General features: G+C 46.2%; 3 protein-coding genes across 5 annotated transcripts in view; all 3 read right to left on the reverse strand.

Moving 5' to 3' along the window:
• Nucleotides 1–3,192: 3,192 nt before the first annotated feature.
• On the reverse strand, nucleotides 3,193–5,905 carry LOC143315854 (uncharacterized). Of its 2 annotated transcripts, XM_076723371.1 has the most exons (5): nucleotides 5,747–5,884; nucleotides 5,523–5,656; nucleotides 4,630–4,773; nucleotides 4,349–4,455; nucleotides 3,207–3,793 (listed from the first exon to the last, which is right to left on the reverse strand). In XM_076723371.1, exons 1-5 carry the CDS (start codon nucleotides 5,881–5,883, stop codon nucleotides 3,665–3,667), a joined length of 651 nt encoding a protein of 216 aa, XP_076579486.1. In that variant the 5' UTR covers nucleotide 5,884; the 3' UTR covers nucleotides 3,207–3,664. The 2 variants fall into 2 exon arrangements, with proteins under 2 accessions (XP_076579485.1, XP_076579486.1); XM_076723370.1 differs by having other exon boundaries at nucleotides 3,193–3,793; nucleotides 5,523–5,905.
• Nucleotides 5,906–6,783: 878 nt separating this feature from the next.
• On the reverse strand, nucleotides 6,784–11,502 carry LOC143315863 (V-set domain-containing T-cell activation inhibitor 1-like). Of its 2 annotated transcripts, none has more exons than XM_076723384.1 (4): nucleotides 10,613–11,502; nucleotides 9,464–9,513; nucleotides 8,651–8,971; nucleotides 6,784–8,503 (listed from the first exon to the last, which is right to left on the reverse strand). In XM_076723384.1, exons 2-4 carry the CDS (start codon nucleotides 9,489–9,491, stop codon nucleotides 8,400–8,402), a joined length of 453 nt encoding a protein of 150 aa, XP_076579499.1. In that variant the 5' UTR covers nucleotides 9,492–9,513; nucleotides 10,613–11,502; the 3' UTR covers nucleotides 6,784–8,399. The 2 variants fall into 2 exon arrangements, with proteins under 2 accessions (XP_076579499.1, XP_076579498.1); XM_076723383.1 differs by having other exon boundaries at nucleotides 10,543–11,499.
• A 1,974-nt stretch (nucleotides 11,503–13,476) lies between these two features.
• The window catches only part of LOC143315833 (uncharacterized), a 196,733-nt gene continuing 193,791 nt past the window's right edge, over nucleotides 13,477–16,418 (reverse strand). Inside the window, exon 3 of the mRNA XM_076723339.1 lies at nucleotides 13,477–15,905. Coding sequence (XP_076579454.1) covers nucleotides 14,728–15,905 — 1,178 coding nt within the window. The 3' untranslated portion in view covers nucleotides 13,477–14,727. The remainder of the gene's footprint in view (nucleotides 15,906–16,418) is intronic.

Consider the following 16,418-nt stretch of genomic DNA (forward strand, 5'->3'; position numbering starts at 1 on the left):
CTCACACTCACACAGCCTTCAGTCTGTAACACCACAGCGCCTCCAAGTGGATCCAAAGGATACTACATGAGCATAAAAAATACTACCACAACTGCATGTACTGCTGTAAGTACCGAAAGTCCAGCGGTGCGTGACAGCCTCACAACACGAAACAAGTACTAATACTAAAACAAGTACTACAGTGATAACCCCTCATCTGCTACTGTTAATGCTGCTGCTACGATTAGTACTACAACTACCGCTACTACCTCAACTCCGAGTAAAACCCCTGTTACTGTCACGGACACTACGACAGCTGCTGTAAGAGCCAATAAGGTTCGCTCAGCCTCTGCACGCCGGGCGGCGTCTGAGCGGTGCTCCAGAGGTTTGTCAAAGTACTTCTAACACTCATATGACCTCAAATACCTTCTGCTAGTACTGTGAGTTTTACTACTGCACCAATTCAAACTCCTTTTAAGAGCAGGTATACTACTACTAGGGTCCTAATGCTGCAAGTACTACTACTTCTTCCAATCACTGCTAAATCACGTTCTCGCACTACTTCTACTACGATTACTGATACGATTCGAATTAAAACAAGACAAATCCTCCTGCCGTTCACACACAAGAACCACTGCTGCTACTACAACTGATTACTATGTCAACTCATACTACTACTTCAGACATTTCTGTGACTGCAACCAGTACTGTTACTTCAACCACCATCACGCTAAATTACTGCCACTGCAGCAGTTGCGTCTTCCCCTCAGGTTTGAAGGAAGTCCTCGAAGTCACACAACCGATGAATCTGCTCATTGGACCCACGTCCTCGTGAGGCAAACCGTTGCTCACTGCCAGTTTCAGCCTTCAGAGCAGTGATTCTGGTTCCTGTGACGGCGAGTCTCATGACTTCATGTCCAGTTAATCAGCGGAACGTCACAAGACAGAGTTTGTTTGTGGGTGTCGGACATGAGGGAGTCATGGGACGGCCAGTCTGTCGGGCCGGCAGCTCCAGACTTCAGAGGAATTTTATTTTTACTCCTCCGGCGTCCAGTATCGATTTGACGTCGCTGACCTTTGACCTCGACATGAGTCCTGCAGCCACATGACGATGAGGACATGATGAAATCTGCTAAAGTTTCTTCAGTGACTCAGAGCAAAAAAAACAAACTGTTTGATGACACTGATTTCATTTTCAGTCACTTTCAACACATTAAACACAAAGACGAGCTTTTTAACCCCAAATGAACTCAAACTGAAGCATCTAGAAGGAACCAATTACACAACGACAGAACCACAGCGGCTAATTTTGAGCCGCTCGGGTTGGCTAATGTCTCGTGTTACGAAACAGCGGCAGTTTCCATCCGACTGAAGTGTGAAGCCTGAAAAGAGGATGTGGTTTCTGAGTCTTTCTTCTTCACACTCTCAGTTCGGTTCGGTTAAAGAAGTGTCTCAGAAAAGCCGCCTGAAGCTTCTCCACAACTGAAAACAGAAGCAGCCGATCAATCACACTTTATATGAAGTGACACAGATTCACCATTAGCTCGCTGCTTGTTAGCATGCGTGTCAGTAGCATCTTAGCTCTTTACAAAGTCCGCCTTGATGCCTTATTCCCGGCGTGAGGCTTATTGGCTGAACAATAAACGTCGAGCAGAAGAAGACATTTGGTGGCGGTTCTGGAGCTGTTCCTCAGCAGGCTCGACATCTGGGCATCAGTACCTGCTGATGAAGACCACGTGATGCACCAAAGAACAGCCAATAAACAAACCTCAAAATGAGCTGAAATTTAACGCTCAGCCAAAACGTGTTTGCTCTCAGTCCAGCGTCGCCTTCGTCTGAATGTGGGTCCTTTTCGGCGGTTGGTGAGACGAATCGGTGGACACATCTCGCAGGTCTGAATGACCAGAAGCGTGTTTTTATTTGTTCACAATGTGACCAAAGCAGCTGAGATGCCATCTGCATCCAGCTGACGGAGATCACATCACACCTACACTGTGGTTTGGCGGATGTGCTGCTGCAGTCGAGCATGCAACTTTACCCTGGAGAAAAGTGTTCACACCTTTCAATCACATTTCTAATCGCAGAGAGTTTCAAACCTGCAGGAAAAGCAGTGAGAGGTGGAGATTGTGTCAAATGACTGTTTCCAACAGTGATCTCAGACTAACCTTTAAACAACACCTCTCACTGCGGTCGATCGCTCTGCAGGACCTTCAACAAAGCAAAGGGTCCAGCCATGACACACATGTGGTCTCGGCTCTGAGTCATTCACTGGAAACATCAGCTGGAACGAGCTGAGCGTCGATCAGATAATGTTTCTTCAGGGTTCGTTCGAGAGGTTCGGCCTCCCACCATGTGACCAGAAAGCGACTGTGTCATCACCTTCCTCCCACAGGGCAGCTTCAATGGTACGAAAAGCCGACCTGCAGACCTCTTTGCTGCGTTGAGGTTGTTTTTATTTCTTCACAAGTACTTTGTCTTGTAATTTTATTGTTTTACTGATAACACAGTACACATATGATGAATTGTTCCTCAATGCCTCCGACTTATTCATTGATTTTTGATGCCTTCATAAAAAGGTTTGCTGTGGATTGTAATATGAGAGACATGTTCGTGGTCCAGACGGTTGCTGAAAAGGTCAAAGGTGCTCTGAGAAGTGCATCATGTCCTTTTTTGCCCACCACCAGAAACGACACAAAACCAACCCTTCTGCCAAAATTAGCACGTTTTAAAGGTGAATTTGCTCTGGACGGTTTTCTTAAGTCCACGAATTTCCCCTGAACAATCTGCCAAAGCAAAAACACCACAGAGAGCGTGTGAAGCCTCGAAGGAAGTGATGCAGGTCAGGTAAAAGATGTGCACCATCTGTGGAGTTCAAGACTGATCTCAAACCAGCATTAAGGCAAAGAGCTGAGAGGGTCCTCGAGATCCTGTAAGAACCACAAAAGGGTCTTTTTTTAGAAAAAAAAAAAAAACATCTGGTGAAGGATGTTTAGTGGAATCATTTCAGAGTGAGGATTTTACATCCGACAACCAAACTGCATTTTAACACCAAGTGCTGCAACTGAAAGTGCCTGAAAACTGAAAGCAACCAATAAATGAGTGAAACGTCCAGTTTCTGTTCATCTAAATGTACTGAAAACAAAACTGCAGCGCAGAAAGACCTTTAGGAACTTTAAAGAATCGCTGGTACAAATGACACAACAACAACAACTTCTCGTTTCGTTGTTCTTATATTTCTGAGTTTAACAGCAAACAGACTGTGCAAAGTTTTCATCGACGACAAAGAAACAAACGGACACAAATACATTCACATGAGCCAAAGTTTTCCATAACTTAAAAATACTACAGTCACATGATCCAGAGACTCTCGCTTGGCCACCTTAAATCTTAAACCACCTTAAACCTGTTCCTGGCCAGGTTTGCTCCCTCCGAGCTTGAGTCATGAGATGGAAAAGATCGCAATTCAACAACAAACGTTAGCGTGACCTTCACCGTCCAGGTGTCCAGGAACCGTCCAGGTGTCCAGGAACCATCCAGGTGTCCAGGAACCATCCAGGAACCATCCAGGTGTCCAGGAACCATCCAGGTGATCAGGAACCATCCAGGTGTCCAATAACTGTCCAGGTGTCCAATAACCTTCTCGACGTTCAGTAACCTTCCAGGTGTCCAGGAACCATCCAGGTGATCAGGAACCATCCAGGTGTCCAGTAACTGTCCAGGTGGGTTGAGGAAGCTGAGCTTTGTAGTAAATACACTCGAAAGGAGGAGCAGCACACTGGGGGTCTCTGTGGGTGGGGGCCTGGATCTCCTCGTACTGAAACACACAGCAGGAATACTGAGTACAGTACAAAGTACAATACAGGAGTTTTACGACTCATAGTACTATCAGGGTTAGTAGAATGAAGAACGTGGACTACCAGCAGTTATAGCGGCAACAGCTGTGGTACCAGCAGTAATCGTGTCGTACAAGTAGCAGGAGTTAGTAGTACTGTTAGCAACTGTTATAATGCACTATGCATATCAGCAGTGATACTGATGGCAGCAGCAATGGTAGAAGTTACAACAACTAGTACTAGCATTAGCAGTAACAGCGCTAGCAATGGCAGTAACAAGTGATAGCATTACAGGTGGAAGTAGCAGCTTTAGAAGTAACAGTAACTAGCTGCAGTAGTAGTAGCAGTAGTACTGCTAGTTGTAACAGCATTAGAGGTATCAGTATTAGTCATGTCACAGAATTAGAAGAAGTAGAAGAAGCATTAACAGTAACCAACAGCAGCAAAAATAGCATTAGCTGTAGCATTAGCAGCTAGCTGTAGCATTAGCTGTAGCAGCAATGATGTCACAGTATAAACAGCAGCACTTTGTTCACCTGCACTGTTTCCTGCAGCTCTGCGTTCTCACAGGTGAGAGGTGGAGCTTCAGTCACCAGGTAGGTGCAGTTCTTCTTCTTCAAACACAGACAGGTGAAAGCTAAACCTGCCAACAGAGCATCAGGTGAGTCGCTTCAGCTTCAAACCACGACTCTTTATTCATCCGTAAGCTCTGAACAGCAAAGTTCAATGTGAAGCCCAGATTTCACCGCCAGCTGTTGGCTTCTGATGTTTGTATTTACGCTTCAAAAATGACAAAAGTGGCGTTCATTGGACTCACCTGTCAGAGCGAGGAGGAGGAGGAGGACGTTCAGGGCGAAGGAGCTGTACACAACAAGCTCACTTTGACAGATCGTGCAGATGTGCTGCTGCTGCTGTTGGTCATTAACTTCAGAGACGTTGGTGGACGGAGTGACGGGAACATCTGTCAGAAGAAAAGTGACCAAGGTGAACAAAGGAACGCCTGATCTGATCCAAGGTCTGCAGAGAGGCAACAGAAAAGTCAAGCTCGTCGCTCTGAGGCGTTTTCACTCCACATATTTACAGCAGCAAACTGGGCTGAGGCCGACAGTCGAGTGAGTCGCAGCTGGTTAGCTTAGCTTAGCATAAAGACTGATTGTGTCCAAAGGCAAGAAAATCCACCAGTCAGACACCAGCTGCCTCTGAAGCTGACAAGTTAAATCTCTGTTTAATCACTGCAACAAAAGAAGCTGATGTTTACAACACTTGATAAAAGTCTGATGTTTTAAAGTGATTAAGACTAAATTCACCAGCCGTTCAGCTTCAGATACGTTTGGGCGGTTGGTCCAGCTTTGATTATTGCAGGTAAACTGAACCTTTAAAGAGTGTGAGGTCGTCACACACTGTTTTAGGGAAGTCCTGAAATTTCAGAGCATTATAAAAGTCAGACGCGTGTGGTTTCAGACGCTGTTCAGATGAAATGACATAACTTCCTCTGATAAAAATAAAGCCAGATTCACGAATTCATGTGTTTTGTGCAGAGACACTCATGTAAACAGAAGTAAACTGTGCTGGCGGAGGATCCTGACACCCAACAACACCCAACAACATCCAATAACGACCATAAACAACCTTTCTGTCAGTTCTAGAGATCGTCAACCAAACGTGATAATAACACAAGACAAATCAAATGAAATAAAACGCTGTACTCACGTGAGACGAGGCGGAAACCTTCTTCCAAAATAATGCTGCCCTCTGACTTTCTGCCACAGAAATACGACCTGCAGTCCTCCGCTGTGAGGTTCTTAATCTGGAGGCTGTTTCCCTTCAGGACCACAAATCTGTCCCTGTGGGGGGAAATGAAGTAATCGTACTCAGAACCAAAGCTGAAGGTGCGGACGATGCACCCTCTGATCTGGCCGTGTATCTCCATGTACCAGTAGATGTCTGGAGTCATCATGGAGCAATTCAAGAGGACGTGTTGACCCAGCTCCACCTGGACCTCGGTCAGGTTCTGTGGCTCAGCACAGACCAGGAACCCCGGGAGGACGATCCAGATCCACAGCAGATCCATGATCCTCTGCAGTAGGAGAAGAGCGACTGAAAGCAGCGCTGCTTCACGCCGAGATAAGCGCTCTGCACTTCCTGTTTCACGAGGTGACTGTGTTGTTTCTAAGATCTGAACCACAAACGACGAGTTTCCTCAGACGCACACGCGCAGAAGTGAAACCGGTGACCTGCAGGCCACCCTCGGACCAGGAAGCCGTGGCAACGTTCGGGTTCGTTCAACAGCTCCAACAGGTGCTTCAGTCACTGCACCACCTCTGACACCAATACTTCCAGCAGTACCAGTACTTCTCAAGTATCCATGCCGGAGTGAGACAGAAGTAGTACTCATCAGTAATTATGGCAGCAGTCGTAGTAGCACCAGTAACAACAGGTGTATCCGCTGTGGTAGCAGCAGAACTAACAAGTAGCTGAAGGTGTAGTAGATGCAGTAGGACTGATAGTACTAGTATTCATGGTGCAATAAACAAATACCAGTGATTTAATAATAGTAGCAGTAGTAAAAGTATAAGATCTAGTAACTCATATAGCACTTGTACATTCAATAGTAGTGGTGCTGCTCGTAAAAACACGGTAAGAATAAAAGTGTTTGTTGTAGTTCTGATCATGAGAGTATGGACACCTGAACGGTTCCTGGACACCTGAACGGTTCCTGGACACCTGGACGGTTCCTGGACACCTGCATGGTAAAGGTCACGCTAACGTTTGTTGTTGAGTTGTGATCTTTTCCATGTCATGATGGTTCCCAGGCAGTCGCAGTAGTGGTGAGAAAAGGAGTATGTACCAGTAAGCGAGCAGTTGTAGTACTTGTTGTAGTACTGGTGAAAATACTAACAACAGAAGTACAGTTGTACTGTCATGGTAGTGACAGCTGTAGCACAAAACAAAAAAGGAGCAGTAACAGTAGTACTTCAAGTCGTAAAAACTTTAATAGCAACATACTAACAGTGTTGGAGTGACAGAATACTACTGAATGTAGTACAAAGAGTTAGTTGGAGTACAGCAGTAGTAGCAGTAATAACAGTAGTTGCATGCTGTAATTGTGACAGCAACAATACAAGTTATTATCATTAGTAGTAGCAGTAGCAGTAGCAGTAGTAGTAGTAGTAGTAGTAGTAGTAGCAGTGCCAATGACAGTTGTACTACAGTGATAGTTTTAGTCATAGCAGTAACTATAGAAGCAACAGCAGTACAAGATACTGCAGTGGTGGTGGCAGTACACACTACAGCAGTAGCAACAGTATTAACAGCTGTCTGCGGGATGTGGCGCCACCTGGTGGCACAAACCTGCTGATGCAGGAAAAAAAATAAAACCAACTTTTTTCAGATAAAGCTTTTTATTGCAGAATAAAACAAAGTCCATGTGACGCTCAGCAGTTCACACACACGACATCCTTCATGGACAGACTGTTCCTTCATCGCTCTTTGTAAGAATAAATACGTTAAATACAGAAATTAGCTGCAAGTTACCTTCAAGGACGAATACTGTGCAGAAAACACAAACGAATACAGAGAAAGTTTCCTGTTCAAACACGCTCGTTCACGCCTGCTGTTAAACTGAGATCTGCAGAGTTCACACGACGGGATAAATGATGAAGAACTTGTCGTCGATGACGCTGAACAAAATTTATAAAGGTTCCCCGAACTCAACAACTCCCAAAATTGTGCGATTTTTTTAGGGAGTCTGGGGCTGATTGGAGGACAGACGTGTGATTTCACCGAGGATGATGAGAGACATCATCAGATCACGTGTCAGGATCCAGATTTCCTTCCAACAACAGGTGTGAAAGGACAGCAGCGGATCCTACGTTTAGCCGTTAGCGTCGCTTCATAAATGGAGTCCTAGTGCAGGTCCAGAGACAGCTACGATCTGGTCTGAGGTGCTGAAGCTGTTTGCCTTCATGACAAGAAGCTGACTTCCTGTTTCGCAGCATAAACATGTTGTAAAGAACGTCAGTGACGTGCGATCAAAGCTCGAAAAGAAAGATACCCGTAAGAAATGTCTGAAGCGGCCGTTAACGCACAATAATATTTCCACTGATAGTTATTGATTATCTGTCTGATGAGTTAGTCTATGATTAAAGTGCATTCAGAAATGAAGGTGCTCAGGAAACTCTGAAGCTTAAAGGGACGTCGTGGAGGTTTGACCACCGGTGACACTTTAACGAGCTGGTGTCGTCCTCTGAGAGGAGGATGTGGACGAGCTGATCGACAGGCGGCGCTGAGAGGAAACTCAGAGGTGAACACGTCAACGTGGACGTGAAATTATTCTGACAAGTGTTTTCTATGAGGGAGGGAGTGAGCGTGTCGTCCGACCGCGGCGACTCGTCTGTTCCACCGTTTAAAGATCGATAAAGACTGAACATTCCTCTGAGCTCAGCACAAAAGGCTGAATATTAAAGATTACTTCCAATGGCGCCATGAACGGCATGAAACCGACTGTCGGCGCTGACAACAAAATAAATAAAAAACCAAAACAAAGCTTTTCCTGCAGCAGTTTGCTTTCTGTCCTCTGACTCTCAGTCAGAAGAACAGAGACAGAGGAAGACAGAGCAGAACCATGTGGAGAGGGCTCGGTGTTCCCGCGGCGCCGCCCGACGGTCCCGGAGTCGCCTCAACACGTTTACCTGCAACACGAACACAGACAGGTGAGGTCATGTGACGAACGGCTCCGCTGGTTTTTCATCAGGAGACAAAGTTCTGCTTTGTTTTGTTGATTCAGCTGCACGTTATTTTCACGCTGTGACCCGAAAGCGTTCTGGACTCGTACGAACCTGACACGGTGAGGACGAGCCTCCTCTGGAAGTCCTCTGACGGGATGTGACATTCATACGGGCTGCTGTCTGACTGCTGGACGTCCTTCAGCTGGATGGAGAAGTTCCCCTTCACGTACTCGTCCGGGAAACTGAACACCCGCTCCCTGAACTTCTGGTTCTGGGTCGAAGGGTCTGGTCCATCTTTGCCGATGTCCAGTACGATGTTGTCGTCTTTGTCCCTCCAGAAGACCTTCCCTCGTACGGGTTGGCCCTGGCTGTAGATGCAGGGCAGCAGGACGGCGTCTCCGATGAAAGCCTGGACGTTAACCTGGCAGATCGCTGAGAGACAACACGGACGCTTTGATGGACGGAAGAAATAAAGGTGCTTCTCCTCGCTCCTCAGGTGAGCCACAAACCAAACCCCCCGTCATGAAGGACGCCCAGAGACCGTCCAACATGGACATCAGACAGTGTAAGAATGTGAAGGCACAGAGTTCTGATTGTTGCTGCTGCTGCCTGATTTAATAAAGTCTGATCTTATCTTATCTTATCTTATCTTATCTTATCTTATCTTGTCGACTACCCAGGGATTCACTGAACCAGGCTCCACCTTTAACACTTCAGGAATGTCTCAGTCGATCGAGACGTCAGTGACATGTGGATCTGTTTCCAGGAAACAGCAATCAACTGTGTGAACAGGAAGTGTCTGTGGCATCACAAGTTAGCATAACTCCCAAAAGTGTGTCAGAGGCTCACAGATGAATCGCTGCAATCATTTTAAAAACAAAAGAGGCCAAAAGTCTGGAAACAAACGTTTTGAGGTGAACTCACCTGTGTTCACCTTGAAAACCAGGAGCATGAAGAGCAGAATGAGCCTGAAGCTGCAGAGACACAAAACAGTGAATAAACGAGCGAACGGAGGTCAGACGGCCTCTCGTCAGACTCCTCACAGGCTTCTGTCTCTCCTTTCCACTCTTCTTTGACGTTAAATCAAACATCGGGGGACACTTTGACAGACAGAACAAATGTCATGGACCAACAGCTGATTGGCTGAGCTGAGAACAACCATCATATTAATCAAGAATGAACTTGTGTGCTTCGTGTTTCAGAGCAGACGTGAGAGCGTGTCGGGCTGCTGCTGAGGAGGGAATCAGAGGAAGTTCTGCAAAAATAGTTCAACTTTCTGGAAATGATGAAAGTGAAAGTGACAGACATGAAGAAGACGTTGAAAAAACAAGCGACACAACAGGAAACAATGAGTGAAAGAAACCGGAAGCTACCTGAAGGTCGGGCACACCTGTCTGCTGCGGGACGGATTAGCTTATCACTGAATAAACAAGCGGCCTGCAGATGTTTACAGCCGAGCCTTCATCATGCTCATGTTGAGCAGGTCAAAGGTCAGAGGTCACACATAGCAAAGCCTCAGTGTTCACCTGGATTCAGGACTAACAGCCGTGATTGAGCCTTTTTGTGCCACTCGTGGTTGTGACATGAAGCTGAAACAACAAACACATCACATCAGTGCTTCTACAGCCTGAGAAGATGTATTCAAAGAGAATGACGTTCCCAACATGAGTTCACCGCAGCGACTGTTCGCCAGCTTAACAACACACGAGCAGCTTTGGCCTTCTGGGACAGCTGCGATGGATTAGAATAAAAAAAAACAGCACAAGATGGCCTTCAGAATACATAAATCACCTTCAGGCCTTTGTTGTTCTGTGTTTAAGTCCCTAAAGCCTGATCGGCTCCCCAAAGTCACCTAAAAGCCTAAACTTTGACTTCCGTCGCTTCCGCTAATGCTAGTCGCATGTAGCTAATGGAGCTAACACGACGTTAGCCCGTTCAGACGGACCAGTGGACAGTTTGGGGACAGGAGACCGCGGGCCTGGTCCCTCCTTCATGTGACTAACCTCGTCAAACGACCCATGTCGCTTCTGGTGTCCATTACACGCTTAAACTGTTAGAAACTTGTTTTCTTACTCTTAATTTTATCCCTGGCGTTATCTGAAACGACGCCACGTCTGTTTCAACTGCTGCGTCACGACGTACGCCGTCATACGTCACAGCGTAGACCGTTAAGCTGATCGGAGACTGAGGCTCCTAGAACAACAGAAAAGATTCATTTAATCAGATTTCAGGACAAATCCATCACATATAAACCATCATTTCCAACATCTCAATCGAATTTCAGTTTGTGTGGTTTGAAAAGGTGGAAAAGGCCTCTGGACTCAGTTTCTTCTCTTATTCATTCATTTCCTTATTATTTATCCTTCATGTGGTGTTAGTGTCGTTTATCCATCTGTTGTAAGTCTTATTTTCAGTGTTTCAGACTGTGGTGATTCTGCATTAAGATTTTGAGGTGCATTTTTAAATCCTTCAAAAAGTCCTTCAGTGTGAAAGCTGTGAAACTGGACTGTGAACGCGTGTTTCTCAGGACGATCGCACGTCTTGGATCGTTCCTCCTTCAGAGACGAAGCTCACGTCATCTTTTGGAGTCGCTGAGATGCTTCTTCTCCTCCTCTGAACAGACGGTTTTATTTCAGGTTGTTCACATGAACAACGAACGTTTCTTCAATCGAACTCGAGAACCTTTCGAACCCTGAAGCGAGCTGAAGCTCTTTGTCACGTCAGAGCTGATTCCTGATCATCTGATTCACTGATGGCTGCTGTTTGCTCTTCTGTCGGCTCATTTTCACGTTTCTTTTGTCCTGACCAGGATTTTAAAGATCCTGGAGGCACGACTCCAAGTTATTTGATTTGAATCAGCAGTTTTCCTCCAAATTGGCCCCAAATTACATTTAATGTCCCAAAATGAAGGTTTACATCCTGTTTCAGAGCTGCCAGGAACGAACTCTGCGTGGACACACTGGATGAAGCGAACACAGAGCGAACCCTGCGACGGTTCGTCCGATCGGTCGGAGGCGTTGGAAGCCCTGCAGTCGGCCTGTGTGCGTTCAGTCAGAGCCGGACTGTGGAAACACCTCATTATCTCATCTGAGCCAGAAAAGAGCTGAGATACGGAGCTTTTCTTCCTGACGCCTGACTGATGTTCACGGAGGAAAGTTTCAGGCTGAACAGGCCAACAGAACAAGGCGTCTTCATTCTGAGGACGAACCGAGCGTGCTGATTTTACTCCGCTTTGTTTGAAGGCACTTTGAGCTCGAGCGGCTCGCGGCCGTCCTTTTCCACAAAGGCTGGTCGAGTTCAGACAGAAACGGCCTGATTTCCAGCTGGAAGTCAGCCAGTTGTTGCAGAACGAGCGTGCAGACTCATCTGTGGACTGATGCAACACCTCAGCGCCGAGACGACGGATCCTCTTGTGGTTTTCTTGACTCGTACCAGAGAAGCTGAAGTTCCTGTAAACACAGAAACTGCAGCATCATCAAAAGTGGTCAAAGTGCTACGGCTGAAAGGTGACAGACGGGTTCACTGAAAACACCTGAAAACCATTAAAACCACATACGATTCTGTCATCACAACTATTTCCAGTGTCCGTCCACAGCGATCCACTCATGACTGTTCAGTCCAGAACTCAGACCAGGTTGTCTGAGTCGGTGTAAATCTTCTAAGACCCAAATACAAATCTGGGAGATCGACGCAGTGACGCTGACAGGAGGCAGAGTGGACAGGCCAAGAGGAAGACTGACGGGAAACAGGAAGCAGAAAGTCTGAACGGCTCCAGCCGTATTCACATTTCTAGTATTTCTGAGGGAGAAGTACTCACATCAACATTGGACTGGAGTACAAGTACAGAAGGAGCGTACTTAAAGAACAAAGTACTTGTTCTGCAGAAAGGATCATCTCACAGTACTTTTATACTGCAGTTTCATCTGTAATTTTACTTCATCGTTTATTATCTGACCATATTTTGTAATAATAACTGAAGCTTTAGAAGAAATGCAGTGGAGAGCAGAAGAAAGTAGCAGGAAGTAGAAATACTCAAGTTAAGTAAAAGTACTTCGAGACTGTACTGAAAGACAGTACTCTGATTGGACGAGGATTTTAACCTGTTGTCAAACCGTTTCTACTGGACACAAACTGAATATTTCACATCAAACGTGAAGAAAAAACGTGAAAACGTCACCTTTGAACCGGAGACGAGAAGCTGCGTTGCGGCGTTCACACCTGAAAAACCCGGAAACAGAAACGGATCACCGGTGTGAACACAGCGCCCACCCTCACCTGCGGGCACGGAGACGCCTCATTGGCCGCCGCTGTCCACGAGGCGTGGCCGCTGATCGCTCTTCTTCCTGTGCGTGACGGCGACCTGTGGCACGTGCGGCGTCCACGATTCTCTGAGCGTGCAAACATTTCACAATAAAAGCTTCCACAGAGACGCAGCAGGGCTTTTAATTTGAAAGGGATACAGGAAGTGCTGAGTGACAAAAACTGTCTTTCACACTTTCACATTCGCTTTTTCGCGACGGTCCGTAAAGTTCTGTTCAGTCGACGTTCATCGTTGATGGTCTTCACTGCGCGGAGGTCTTCCTCCCGGGAGCGCAGCCGGTTGGTGAAATATTTGGTGAAACGGCAGGAAAAGCACAACTCGTCTCTCACTGGACAATCCGGAGGGTCGAACACGAGAAACGCGCCCACAGCCATCAACACAAAATCCAAAACATGCAAATAATGCAAGTTCATCAGAAAACACGCAGCTCGGCTTCAGGTGACTCAGCTGATTCCTGCTCCGGAAGGACAGGTGACGGCAGGTAACAGGTGCGTTCCTGAGAAGGACAAAACAGCCACAACGTCCCCAGTGGACAGGCTGATGGACATGAAACCCTCGCGGCTGAATCATGAGCGAAAGTCATTCATTCAGAAATTAATTCAAAACAACACATTAATTAGGCATTAAGTCATGTTTGCACTCGTTAATACAGAAAGGGGCACGAGTCTCTTCTCTGTCCTCACACTCAGCACACAGACCTCACGGACCTGTGTCACTCTGTCACTCACCATCATTCACCAACAGATCACTTCCTGGAACTGAACTGGCATGAAAACACTGGGTGGGGCTGCACCACCTCAGGTCAGTGTCAGTCACCACCCTGATACCACTGAGCAGGAACGGCAGCATATCAGTGCTGTCAAATAATGAGGATTTCATGCCAATATGAATAACTTGAGGCATTTTTGCACAAAACATAAACAACATATTACACAACCACAATTTTGGCAATAAATGACTTCACTTACTCCACATTTTTACCTTTTTACAAACAGCTGAGCACATGAAACAGTGCATTAGTGGCAAATCGCCGACGCAAATGTTAAGTTTGAAGTATATGAAGAAGTTAATCCTGCAATAGAAAAATACTGGACAGTAATTTATGCTACAGCTAAATGTTACTAATATGATCAGAACTGCAACAATTTACTGATTTTTCAATCAGCGGATCAAGAAAAATACAATCTGCAACAATTTTGGTCATTTCAACATTTGAGCGAAGAATCCAGAAAACGATGAGCAGATTTCTACAATAACAGGAGCAAACACACACTATTTAGTCCAAGTTAATCTTCTCAGGTGAATGTTTATCAGTCCATGCCGGATCTGTCAAACACGGGAATCAACATGAGCGTCCTTCCCCAGACCTCTGAAGGGATGCAGAGGGACGACAATCCACTCCAGCTGCCTGTTCTTTGAAAAACCAAATTCTTTCTCACTGGTGAAAAACATCAAACACAGAGCTGCTTAAGACTGAGCGACAAAATAACAGAGATAAAAACAAAAACAGAATCAAAATGACAGAACGAAGCAGGATGTGTTTTAGAGTCTGGATCCCAGTTTTGAACCAAGTCTTGTCCTCAGAGCTTCAGTCCTGCTGGAAGAAACCGTCTCAACAAGCGTCTCTGCAGCTTCACTTCAGTCCGCTGCTCTCACCAACACACTCGTGATGGTTGATATGAGCGAGCTCACTGAAGCTTTTCCCACAAACGGAGCAGCAGAAGGGTTTCTCCCCCGTGTGGACAGTTAAGTGTTGTCGAAGACTCGGCTTTTGTCCAAATCTTTTCCCACAAACGGAGCAGCTGAAGGGTTTCTCCCCCGTGTGGACAGTTAAGTGTTGTCTCAGATGGTCATTTACTCTGAATCTTCAATCACAGACAGACCAACTGAAGGGTTTCTCTCCTGTGTGAATCCTCATGTGTCTCACCATATTCTTTTTCCACTCAAAAGTCTTCTCACAAACCGAGCAGCTGAAGCGTTTTCCCTCTGAATGAAGTCTCATGTGATTCCTTAAGGACCTCTTCAGGTCGTATCTTTTCCCACAAACGGAGCAGCTCAAAGGTTTCTCTCCTGTGTGGACGGTCGAGTGTCGTATCAGATTGTACTTTTGTCCGAATCTTAAACCACAAACAGAACAGCTGAAGGGTTTCTCTTCTGTGTGGACAGTTGAATGTCGGCGAAGACTTTGCTTCTGGGTGAATCTTTTACCACAAACAGAACAACTGAAGGGTTTCTCTCCTGTGTGAATCCTCATGTGTGTCACCACATGGACTCTCCACGGAAAAGTTTTCTTACAAACTGAGCAGCTGAAACGTTTTCCCTCTGAATGAAGTGTCATGTGATGCCTTAATGATTTCTTTTGTTTGTAACTTCTCCCACAAACTGAGCAGCTGAAAAGTTTTCCCTCTGAATGAAGTCTCATGTGATTCGTTAAGGAGCTCTTATGTTGGTATCTTTTCCCACAAACTGAGCAGCTGAACGGTTTCTCTCCTGTTTGGACTCCACTGTGGTCAAAGCCTGAAGCACATTCAGAGGAGCTGACTGATGTTTGTCCAGTGTTACATTTCACATCACTTACAGGTGCTTCATTGTTCTGCAGAGGGTTTAAACCTGACTGAGCTTCTCTGGTCTCCTCCCAGTCACAGCTGTCATCGGTCTCAGGGTCAGAGGACTGAGACGTCTCGTCGTCAGTGTCTGGTTCTAAATGTCTGTCTGGATCTGAGCTCCTGGCTGCTTCTGGTCCTCCACAGTCCTCTCCATCAGTTTCTGTCTCCGTGTCTTCAGCGTGTCTCTGATGAAGCTGTGAGGACTGAGGTTTCTCTTCATCCTCTTCTTCGCTCTTCACAGGGACAGGAGGGAATGTGGACTTGGTGATGTCGGCCTCCTCCGGCCCTGGAAGCTGCTCTCCCTCCTGACTGGTCCACAGTTCCTCCTGTTCCTCTTTAATGTGTGGCAGCTCTGCTGGGTCCTCCTGGTCCAGACTGGGGCTCCACTCCTGCCGCTCAGGGGGATCCTCTTCTTGACTCGCCGACAGCAGCCGGACGTCTGTGGAGGAGCATCAAACACAAACACGTCGGTGTTACGCAGTGATGGGACACACTCTGATTTTGGTGTTGTGTGTTGAAACCAGGTTCACTGTCAGCACCTTCACCTCTGGACCACCTGCAGGCTTTTACTTTCACAGCCTCAAGCTCTAAAACACAGAGCTCTGTGGGACTGAATGCATCTGAAGTTAAATCGTCACTGAAACGACACATTTACACAGAAATCGCTTAAAAGACTAATCAGATCATTGTTAGAGAGTTTCTAAAACTGTGCTGGTCGTTTGGAACAAGGAGAGGACAAGGAGGTGAACAAGGACCGAGGACGAAACCAACCAGGTGGTTTCCTGAGCACCTGTCCAACCTGTCCCACCGGAAGCCAAATTATTACTGAGAATTGAAATACTTTCTGATCACAGCCTGAACCTTATTATGACTCTGAATGCAATACTCTGACTTGTAGAGGAGTATTTCCACAGTGTGTATTAGTACTTTTTCAGTTTGCAGTCAGATATCA

Source organism: Chaetodon auriga, chromosome 23 (genome assembly GCF_051107435.1).
Source record: "Chaetodon auriga isolate fChaAug3 chromosome 23, fChaAug3.hap1, whole genome shotgun sequence".
Classification (NCBI taxonomy): domain Eukaryota; kingdom Metazoa; phylum Chordata; class Actinopteri; order Chaetodontiformes; family Chaetodontidae; genus Chaetodon; species Chaetodon auriga.

Excerpts from the sequence above, each read along its gene's own strand:
- LOC143315854 (XM_076723370.1), bottom strand. The coding sequence starts at position 5,883 with ATGGATCTGCTGTGGATCTGGATCGTCCTCCCGGGGTTCCTGGTCTGT. Across the intron at positions 4,774-5,522 it reads AGGTTTCCGCCTCGTCTCAC|ATGTTCCCGTCACTCCGTCC; the intron begins GTGAGTACAGCG and ends TTCTTCTGACAG. Across the intron at positions 4,456-4,629 it reads CCTCCTCCTCGCTCTGACAG|GTTTAGCTTTCACCTGTCTG; the intron begins GTGAGTCCAATG and ends CTCTGTTGGCAG.
- LOC143315863 (XM_076723383.1), bottom strand. The coding sequence starts at position 10,577 with ATGGACACCAGAAGCGACATGGGTCGTTTGACGAG. Across the intron at positions 9,514-10,542 it reads GACATGGGTCGTTTGACGAG|CTTCAGGCTCATTCTGCTCT; the intron begins GTTAGTCACATG and ends GTGTCTCTGCAG. Across the intron at positions 8,504-8,650 it reads GCTCGTCCTCACCGTGTCAG|GTAAACGTGTTGAGGCGACT; the intron begins GTTCGTACGAGT and ends TTCGTGTTGCAG.